Source organism: Cervus canadensis, chromosome 28 (genome assembly GCF_019320065.1).
Source record: "Cervus canadensis isolate Bull #8, Minnesota chromosome 28, ASM1932006v1, whole genome shotgun sequence".
Taxonomy (NCBI): Eukaryota; Metazoa; Chordata; class Mammalia; order Artiodactyla; family Cervidae; genus Cervus; species Cervus canadensis.
In genome coordinates this window covers 6822911-6833871 of record NC_057413.1, presented here as the reverse complement: position 1 = coordinate 6833871, position 10961 = coordinate 6822911, and the positions used below count along the sequence as shown (strand labels likewise).

At 50.3% G+C, this 10961-nt stretch overlaps 1 protein-coding gene across 1 annotated transcript; it reads right to left on the bottom strand.

The window, feature by feature from the left end:
* On the bottom strand, positions 1-3103 carry LOC122429901 (striatin-4-like). The gene has a single exon (XM_043450587.1). It carries the CDS (start codon positions 3084-3086, stop codon positions 801-803), a length of 2286 nt encoding a protein of 761 aa, XP_043306522.1. The 5' UTR covers positions 3087-3103; the 3' UTR covers positions 1-800.
* Between the last annotated feature and the right edge of the window lie 7858 nt (positions 3104-10961).

Sequence of the window (10961 nt, the reverse complement as noted above, 5' to 3'; positions counted from 1 at the left end):
CATTAAAATCCCATTTATTTATACAGATATACAGGGAGTTACGGGGGGCCCAGGGGACCCCACTCCACCCTCCATGCCCTGCGGAGGGGCAAGAGAAGGCTATCTCTCCCCCCATGGGTGACCCCATGGGGGTTTGGGGGGCTGCCCTTGGAGGAGTGTTGGGGGAGGTAGGGTCGGGTGCTCCCCCGAGGGCATCACCTGCTCCCCAGGCAGTTACTGGCCCTGGCGGCGCTGGGTAGTGTCTGGAAAGCTGTGCTGAGGGAACTGGAGGGGAGGGGGATTACTGGGCACGCTGGTGGCGGGGGGAAGAGGACCCCGCAGGGAGGACGATCCGGCCTGCAGCTGGCTCCAGGGCCCCAGCAGACCCAGAGCAGGGGCATAGGGGGGCCTCCCGCTCGGCTCCCACCTGGGGCCAGGGAGGTGGAGAGGAGCGGTCAGGGGTTCCAAAAGAGAACCCGGCACCTTCTGGCGTCTTGGAAAAGTTGAGCCCCACAGACACCCAGCCATGGATGTGCGGCTCCCGAGAAGGAGGCTCAGAGACCTGGCGTGGGTGTCAGGGTGAAGGGAAAACTCCCAGAGACCATGCTGGAGGGTGATTCCTGAAGGAGGCCGCGCCCGGCGGGAGGCCGTGGGAAGGGCCTCCTGGGGAGAGGGCCAATAGCACCACCAGGCCCCAAGGCAGGCAGGAGGCAGCCAGGCCTCGGGGCCTCCAGAACAAGGCCGGGAGTCACCTCAGTGCCACTGCCCGGCCCCGCCCCTCCAGCCAGTGTGGTGGCCTGGGCTGGGGGGCCAGGTGGGCATCATACGAAGACCTTGGCCAGGGCGTCGGCGCCCGCGCTGGCGATGAGAGCCTTGCTGGGGTGGCAGGCAACCGCGTGGATGGCCTCCTCATGCTTCTTGCGGTGGGCCGTGATCTCCTGAACGCACGTCTTGTTGTCCAGGCTCCACAGACGCAGCGAGCAGTCATGGCTTCCTGACATCAGGAAGACGCCATTGGGGTCCACAGCGAGGCAGGTGACCGCGTCCAGGTAGGCGACCATGGAGTGCACCAATTTCCCTGTGCGGTTGTCCAGGAAACGGATGCCTCTGTCGTCATGGGCGGTGATTGTGAGGGGCTGGCTGGGGTGACTCACCACCTGGTTGATCTGGGTTGGGCCGCTGTTCCCCCGGGAGTCCAGCGTGAGGAGGGCACTGCCAGCCTCCAGGTCATACAGGACGGTGTCGCCAGAACGGAAGGAGGCCACGATGTGGGCAGGCTCGGTGCTGGTGAAGGCCACTGAGGTGGGGGTCCCGTGATCGCTGGCTGTGGAGAAGGTGCAGAGGCAGGTGGGGCTGCTGCTGCTGGGGTCCCAGATGCGGACGGTGCCATCGGCAGAGCAGGAGGCCAGGCGCTGGGAGGCGGGACTGAAGGCCAGGCCCCACACCGCGTCCCTGTGGCCCTCCAGGACGTGGCTCAACACACTCGGGTGGTAACCGTCGTAGGGGTCCATGTTGAGGTCTGGAATCTTCCAGCTATGGATGCGGGCGTCTGCCCCACCACTGTAACAGTATTCACTGTGGCTGCCCATGGCCACGGCCAACACGGGGCCCCTGTGAGCCCGGAAGGCGTGGATAGGCTCCACATCTAGCGCGGCGTTCTTCTTGGCCGTGACTGTCTTCTGGAGGTTCCAGAGCTTCAGCGTGCCGTCCTCGGAAGCGGTGAGCAAAGCCGACTGGCTGTGATGGAAAGCCAGGGAGCGGATGCCGTCGTAGTGGGAGCGGAGAGTGAACTTGGGGTTCCAGGTCTTCTTGAAGGCATCTTTGCTGTCAGACAGATCACAGCTGAGGTCGTTGTCGTTGGGGACGGTGAGATCTGCCAAGTCCCCCAGGCTCACCTCCCCGCCCCCGATAGTGTCCATGATGAAAACGTCTGAGGAGAAGCCAAAGGAACCTTCGTGGGGCCGGGGCTGGGGGGTGTCAGGAGGCGGGCCGGTCACTTTGGGGGGCAGCCCATCCACATCCCGAAGGTCAGCCAAGATCCCCTGGAGTTTGACCCGCCGGCTTTCCAGTTCATGGTGGGTCCCCTCTCCAGCACATCGCCGCGGGTCCGGAGAGCCCTCCCCATCCTCTCCCGAGCCCAGGAAATCAAACTCGTTGATGGCATCCTCTGAGTCGTCCTCCTCATCTTCGTCCTCCATCTCAGGAACCAGGGCCTTGGATGGCAGCTTCACGCGCTGCTTCTTGTGCAGCATGCTGTCCAGCTCGTCGTCCTCGTCACTGTCCTCGTCCTCGCAGTTCTGCAGGAAGGGGATCTGCTCCAGCACCGAGCCGCCTAAGCGTTCTTTGCCGTCCTTGCCGGCCGCATTCCTCTTGATCTGCTCCTCGATCTGTTTCACCAGCAGCGACTCCCCACCGCTGAGCCCCCCGGGGGCCGGCGGGGCCCTGGGGCCCCCTTCGCTGGGCTCGGCGGCCCGGTTGAGCTCTAACGAGCGGCCCAGCAGGGAGCGCACACGCTTGGACCGCATGTCCAGGATGGTGTCGGTGTAGCCGACCTCTTCCAGGTACTGTCGGAGAAGCTGCCGCCCCTCCTTCCATACCAACGGGCTGTTCTCCAGGGTGACCGACTCCACGGGGCCATTGGAGACTGGTTCCGACAGCTCTGGCTTCTTCTCCCCCTGGTTCAGGTCTGTCCCGAATTTCAGTTTATGGTATTTGGCCCTCTCCTGCTTCAGTGCGTATTCCAGCATCTTGATCCGCCGCACCAGGTCCGTCTTGAGATTCTCCTGCCCCTTCCTCTCTCCCTGGAGGAAGGCTACCTGAGCCTGCAGCTCGGCGCGCTCGGCCTCCCAGCGGGCCTTCTCCGCTTCGAAGCGCGCCCACTCGTGCTGGATAAAGTGTAGGATCCCGGGCAAGCTCAGGGGCTCCGGTCCCGCCGCGGGACCGGGGCTGCCTCCGCCGCCGCCGCCTCCCTTGGCAGCCGGGCCGGGCCCGGGGGCGGGGGCGGAGACCAGGGCCGCCCCCGTCGGGCCGGGGCCCGCGCCGGAGCCCAGCGGGCGGCAGGAGGAGGCGGCGGCGGCGACGGCGGCGGCCGCTCGCTCCTCCATCATGGAGGCCCCGGGGCCGGCCCCCGGTTATAGTTTTTAAAAGTTGAAGATCTGTAGTCTAACAGGGGAACCAGAGACCTGTATGTGACTTTATTAAATATTATTTTACATGTGTAACATAGGAGTTTTATGATATGATACTGAGGCTTAGAGAATGTAAGAAATTAGTATCAGGTTATAGATAGAGCTGACCTTCAAACACAGGTCAGTCTGACTTAAGAGGAAAAGGTGTTTCCTTTGTACCACAAGGCTGAGGGTGACATTGGGAAAGTTCTTGGGGAAAGGGGACAATTAAAGGAAAAGGCATAAGCAAAGTGCTGAAGTCATGAAAATGCATTTTGGGGTTGGGGGAGGGTTAGGGTCCTTAAGAGTGCATGGAAAAGACATAATTCCTGGGACTTCCCTGGTGGTCCAGTGGTTAAGACTCTGCCTTCTGCAGGGGACTCGGGTTCAATCCCTGGTCAGGAATCTAAGGTCATATTTGCCGTGGGCTGCAGTGTTGGCTGTGGAGGAGAAGCTGGAACCCTTCAAGAGGGAGCCACACACGCGCTCAGTCCGGGAGTTGGAGGAAATCGCGGACACCTGCCAGCAGGAGGGGTGAATTCATTTGCTAGGGCGGCCCTGACACAGCGTTACAAATCGAGTGGCTCGAAACAACAGACATGTATTCGCTTCCAGTTGTGGAGGCAAAAATCAAGGTGCTGGTAGGGCCACACGCCCCCTCCCGGGAGGATCTGGCAGCGAATCCTGACTTCTGGTGGCTGGCAGTCCTTACAGCCACATACCTCTGCTCTCTGCCTCCGTTTTCACAGGGCTGTCCTCTATGCGTCTGCATTTCTGTGTCTCCCCGTGGCCTTCTTATAAGGACATCAGTCTCTGGATCCAGGACCTGCCCTGACCTAGTAAGACCTCATCTTAATGTAGCTAATTATATTTGCAAAGGCCCTATTTCCACATAAAGTTTCCTTCTGAGATTCTAGGTGCGTGTGAACTGGGGGAGAAGGGAAGGACAACCCCCCACATGGTGTGATCTACCTGCCAATCAAGGCAATGTACCTGGCACCTTCCACCAGCCATGAAAACGTTAAAACATAAAGTTGGCAGCTGCTTTATTTCTTCCTTGCAAATATGATTCACAGTGTCTCTATTGGCTGATGCTGATCCAGCACCATTCGGGAAAGGAAATTCTGGGAAATTCCAGCCTTGCTAAGTTGATATAGTACAGAGCTACCACATACAGCATCATTGAAGTGTTTCATTTTGTTTTGTTTTTTGAGCAGGGAAATGACTTGATGGAAATATTGTTTTAAAAAATGTTGATTTGGCAGCAGAGAGGAAAGTGGGAGGAAGAAAGATCAGAGATATTAAGAGATCATGGGCGCAGTCTAGGATGGTGGGAGCAGTGGTTTAGCCGCTAAGTTGCGCCTCACTCTTGCCACCCCATGGGCTATAGCTCACCAGGCTCCTCTGTCCACAGGATTTTCCAGGCAAGATTACTGGAGTGGGTGGCCATTTCTTCCTCCAGGGGATACTCTCGACCCAGGCATCAAACCCGTGTCTCCTGCATTGCTGGCGGATTCTTTAGTGGCTGAACCTCTAGGGTGGTGGTTCCTAAAGTTCCTTTGTGCTTTTGGTAATGATAGACTAGTGCTGACCCTCTGCCTGAAGACAACTGAAAAATCTGAATAAAAAGTACAAGTCTAAGTCTCACAAAAACTAAGATGATGATGAGGAATAATCACTCCAAGATAGGGGAGCAGATGGAAATGGAAATCCAGAAAGCCAGGCATTTAGGGCCCTTTTACCCTAAAGAGGTTGGAGGGTCTTAAAGAGGATGCTGAGATGTGCCTCGCGAGCTCTGGGGGCTCTGGGAGGCTGGCCACATGGGGCTGAGCCACCAAAAGGCCGCATCACAAGAGTGAGTGAGAACCAGAAATAAACCTGCAGGCTGGGTCAGCTCTGTCTGATCTGGCTGACCCAGAAAAGCTCAGATCCTGAAATTGGATTAAAGGAATCCTGGATTACTACAATCCCAAGGCCTGGCAGAAACAAATTAAGAGGCTCAACATCCAAGTCCTCACATCATTTCTACAATTAACTTTTCAAACACAATATCCAGCACATTCTCAAATGTTTGTTTTAGTTGCTTGCCATTCTTAGCTTTAAAAAAGAATGTTATTGAGCACACACCTTTATTAATCTATTCTTCTGGCTGCACAACACAGGGCTTATGGGATCTCAGTTCCCTGAGCAAGGATGGAATCTGCATCCCTTGCAGTGGAAGCTGGGAGTCTTAACCACTGGACCACCAGGGAAGCCCCTGTTACTTATTCTTGAACACTAATTGGTGGGGGGGATGGAGCAAAAAAAAAAAAAAAAAGAGGAAGGGGAGAAGGGAGAAGGCGATGGACAGAGACCCATGAGTTCTCTGTCCTGCTGAGAACCTGGAAGGAACCAATAACTCCTGAATCGTTAGCCCGAGTGACTGAGCAGCAGTCAGGGCCCTGCATGGATATCGCTGACGTGGGGAATGGGGCGGGGTCTGCTTGGTCATGTGGATAAAGATGTTCAGCGGGAAGATGCCGGAGGGTGTCCGGAGGTTGTTCAAGAGACCAGTCAGGACTCAAGCAGCCGTCTACAAAGTGGAAGCTGAAGGAGTGATGAACGTTTAAGAAGAGAGGATGAAGAGTTCAGAGAAATATTTTTAAAAGATTGGGCTTGATCTTGAAATAATGCCTCTTCATCATTAAAAAAAAAAAAAAGATTTATTTATTTGGCTATGCCAGGTCCTAGCTCTGGCATGTGGGATCTAGTTCCCTGCCCAGGGATGGAACCCAGATCCCCAGTATTAGGAGCATGGAGTCTTAGCCCCTGGACCACCAGGGAAGTTCTTTATTACTTATTCCCCCATTTTGAGTGTGATACATATTTACTGAGGAATTGCCTTCCTGACAAACTCATTCTTTAAAGCTCCTTGACTGTATTGCTTCCGTGAAAGCTTGGATTGCCCAGGGGTGATTTATCAACCTCTCTTGTGCTCTGCCTCGATCATGTATTCACATTGATTATCTACGCATGATGCAGTACTCTTGCAATTTTTTTCTGTTTCTCCCACTAAATTGTCTTTTTTCAAAGCAAAGGTTTTGACATTTGTGTTCCCTGCGTGTTAGTCTCTCAGTAATGGCTTCCAAATGCATAAATTAATGAAGGGGAAAAAAAAAACTGGGCTTAAAAAAAAGAAGAAACTTGAAAAAAAAAGAAAAGATCAGGCCTAGCAGTGGCATGGAAGGTATGTTGGAAAGACCTTAGGTCTTATAGGGGGTTCTGAGCACGTCACCCTAAAGGATGCCACTTGGGCATATTGATAATTTGAGTTACAGTACCTAGAGAACCAGCATATGTAAAAAGGTCACTCTGACCTTCCTTTTTCTTCCTGAAAGCAGGAGATAAAATTCTCACGTGATAGGTGTCCTCCCTGAACCAGGAGGGGGGAAAAAGCCATCTTATCACCAGAGATAGGGAGTGACAGGCACGAGAAATCTATGCAAACAAACCTTGTCAAAACAACCCCTATCTTCCCGGCCACTTCTCCGGGATTACCTGCCCTAGTTCAGACCCTATGTTTTGTCACCTGTTTGAAATTCACTGCTCTTTGTCCAACCTAGTGTGTGAGTGTGGCCCTTCACTGCTTCTTTGGGTTTCTGTTATTTTCATGAAGGCTCCTATGTACATACAAAATTACTAAATAAGATCTGTATGCTTTTCTCCTGTTCATCTGTCTTATGTCTAATCCTTACGCTTAGCCAGAGACCTAAGAGAACAGAGGAGAGATTTTGCTTACAAATGTGAAGACAGCCCAGAGGAGGCTGCAGGGACACAGATGTGGACTGATGAAGTCCATGGGAAGGGGCCTGGGGAGGGAAGACCGCGGGGTTAGAGCGGGTTCATGGGGCAAGCTTCGTGACTAGCAGGAGTGAGAAGCCAGGGAGAGGAAACAGTTCTACTGTTCCTTTTGGACCTTATTTAGAAAAATATCTTTTTTTTTTTGACTGCACCCTGAAACATGTGAGATCTTAGTTCCCTGACCAAGGATCCACCCCACACCCCTGCAGTGGAAGCATAGAGTCTTAGCCATGGGCAGCCGGGGAAGTCCCTGGAAAAATATCTTTATTCCAAGTACACTGTCCTCTCTTCTCATCCTGACCTCGTGAAAACCCCCATAAATACGGTGTAAGTCTTAGAAGTGGTTTAGTTAAATTATACTTAGGCATCGCACGCACACCCGTTTCCCTGTGGCCACTCAGGCAGCTAGCTATAGCAGAGGACACCTACACAGCAACAGCTAGTCGTAAGCAAGAAGGTACCTGCAACCAATCCTCACTTCCTTTCTTGGTCTGATTATTCCTGTGACAGGCAGAATATTTACTTCTAGACCACATGCATAAAAGTTTATGTGGTAGCTGTTTAGGTTGATTTGTTAGTTTTGTTTTTTTTTTTTTAAAGAAAGATTAAACAATTTAGACCTGTAAAAGACAGCTATGCTATTACTGAAAATACTTTTTTTTTCCAACATTTTTAAAAACGTATTCATTTTTTAACTGAGGGATAATTGCTTTACAGAACCGTGTTGGTTTCTGCCAAATATTTTTTACTGGGCGTAATATTATAGCTCAAGCCACTACTTTAAAGTCACTGTTTTAAAAGTACTTATCGGTATAGAACTTTTCTGCATTATCAGGAAAATGTAAAGTTAGGCTCAAGTGTTACTTAATTAAAGTCTAGGCTAACAGTAGCTAATAACACTCCTGTTGTGCTTGTGTGCGGTGTTAACTCAGTCTTCACCTCAATTCTCTTAGGTTGAAACTATTATTATCCCCATTTTATAGATGAGGAAGACGAGAGGTTAAGAAGGAAGAAGAGGTTAAGTAGCCAGACCAATGTTACATAACTAGTAAAGCAAGAACCAGGATGCAGACTGAGTCCGCCCCAAGTCCACGTTCTTAACCACTATGCTTATTCTGCCTGCTTAAGTGAGAGCCAAGTGGTTACAGAGAAAAGAAAAAAAAAACTTCCACCTGCCTCCATAAAATTCCAAGAATCAGTCATGTAGTTATGTTGCAGATTGGGAGAAAAATAAAGTAACTGGGATCTATAATATAAATCACTCTAGAAGACGCAGCAGATCTTTTCTGCCATCCAGTTTGCTGTAAATCCCACCTGCCGACAGTCCCTCCCTCACGACAAGAAAGACAGACGCATGCTTTAGAAGCCTAAATGCAATAGAGTCTTATGACATTTTGCTGACGAAGAGCAATGAAAAATAAAAAGAAAAAAAAACCTGAAAAGGTCCTTGAGTTCAGATTTTCAAGCTTCATGTCACCATGTGTTTATGAATAAAGAATTTTTTTCCAGATGGATTGAAATAGAAAAATATTAGAGCGCATTTCACAAAGTAAATTTATTGTCTTATTTATGAAAATTTTATATATAGACAGGATCATAATCTAAAATATATTTCTTACTGCAAACAAAAAACTGATATCTATGCATCTGGTCTAAATTCCCTTTCCTGGGAGACGAGGACCAAGAGACTGACACAGGATAAACCCAAAGAGGACCACACCAAGACACACTGTAATTTAAATGACAAAAATTAAATATTAATTAAATATTACAAATTTCTGATTTTCACTAAGTTTATTTTTATCTTGTAAATGTGTAAATTATATACACATTGATCTGCTGGAAACAAATACCACTGGTAGCTGGATAGCTTGTCAGAGGTGTTTGTCCATAGGAAAACCTTCTTTTAGTACAAACTGTAATATACCTCCAGAGCCTGTGTTTAAACAGCATAAGTCAAAAAAGATCATATTGGGGGAAAAAAATAAAAGGTCACATTGGCAGAAATCACCAGCGTTTATCAGCGGCGCATTCAATTTGGCCAGCAGGGGGCGCTAGAATGTAATTTAAGCACAGTGACCCTTAGCAAAAGTCTATTTGATTCAGTCTTGATAGTGAGGTTCTCATAACAAATATATCTAAAGAGGGCTAGTCTTGTAGAATATGGACATAGGAGGTCTTAAGAGCCAATGTAGAATTTTTAATATCAAATTACATACAAGGCTAATTTCCTCCACGTTGCCTTGTTGTTCAGTCGCTAAGTTGTGTCCAACTCTTCATGACACCCAGGACTATATAACCCCACCAGGCTCCTCTGTCCATGGATTTCCCAGATGATAATACTGGAGTGGGTTGCCATTTCCTCCTCTAGGGGATCTTCTTGACCCAGGAATTGAACCCGTGTCTCCTTGTCAAAATAGAATTGAAAGGGGAATTCCCTGGCAGTCCAGTGGTTAGCACTTTGCCTTTTCAGTGCCAGGGGCCTGGCTTCAACCCCTGGTAAGGAACTAAGATCCTACAAGCCTCCCAGCATGGCAAAAAACAAAACAGAAATGATAAACTTGGTACTCAGCAATCCCTCTTTGCTTAGCCCTGTCAAGCCAGATTGAAAACAGATTTCTCAAAAGTTGTAAAATGAAGTCCTTCCAAGTCCTGGAAAGAAGAGCTTCCTTTCTTAATGTCACAGACCTGAAAAGACCCGCATGGATCCGCCATAAAGCACAGGGTCTGCCCACCTTCGGCAGTCACGGCTGTTACAGCTCACCAAGAACAATCCAGGATGGTAGTCTGTTTGTAATCACAGCGGCATAAAGCTAGTTATCTCAGCCCCCCAGGCTCTCCCGCCAGCATGGAGCTGGCAGGTTGCCTGACCTCAGCAAAGCCCAGGGTTTCTGTAGGTCAGAAGCTGGTGGATGAGGTAAGTGGCCACGAGTAATCAAACAATCTGGGCTTTTTAAGAGAGACGAGCGCAGAGACCGTAGGCAGTTAATCCGGATGGTCAGTGTGCCCGTACTACGGTCACCCCAACCTGGGCCCTGGCTGGAGTGAGTTCCCATCTGCCTGTGGTACGAGGTGCCAGGGTGTGCAGAAGCTGGAGAACTCTCTGCATTTCCATCAGATTGACAGGGGGAAACAGCAGCCCCGGATACACGTCATTAGAACCTGGTATTATCCTGTCTTCACTCCCCACGCGCCTAATCTTTATCCCAAACCTAATATCCTACTCTTCATTCAAGGGCCTTGCAGCTCCCATGGGCTCAAAAGCTTTTTCAACTCCCCCCACCCCCACCCCCCAAACTAGAATTCCTTCTCTCCATTCTGCATCCCTTTTCACGGGTAGCTCTTTGTGAGCACACACCACAGTCCACGTTGCATTGCATCTGCTTGTGTATCCGTTTGCCTCCCTCCCCACCCGCCTCTGGATTGTGACATTTAGAAGGCAGTGACCCAACCTTGGTAATCTGCTGGTTCCGCCCAGCTCCTACCCCGCTCTGGGTACACAGAAGGTGCTCAATACTTGTCTGTTGATCTAGATCCACTACATGGACCTTTTATGATGGTCAATTTCCCTTGTTAACTTAAGATTTCAAATACACACAAAGGTACCAAGAATAATAAAACCACCCTCAGAGTGGCATTGGTTTCTCCCGAGGCATTTAGAATCCCAGGCAGTATAGCCTAGAGGTTAGCAACGTGGACTTTGGAATCAGAATAAGGTAGTTTGGGGTCTCAGCTCTTTCTTATTAATTATGGATCGGGAAGATACCCTGGAAGAGGGTATGGCAACCCACTCCAGTGTTCTTGCCTGGAGAATCCCCACAGAGAGAGAAGCCTGGCTGGTTATAGTCCCTAGGGTCGCAAAGAGTCTGATAACTGAAGCGACTTAGCACACAAGTGTCCCCAGTCAAATTTCTTCATCTCTCTAATCCTCAGCTTTCCATCTATAAATTGGGGCTGATAATACCTTACTCTCTG

Excerpts from the sequence above, each read along its gene's own strand:
- LOC122429901 (XM_043450587.1), bottom strand. The coding sequence starts at position 3,086 with ATGATGGAGGAGCGAGCGGCCGCCGCCGTCGCCGCCGCCGCCTCCTCC.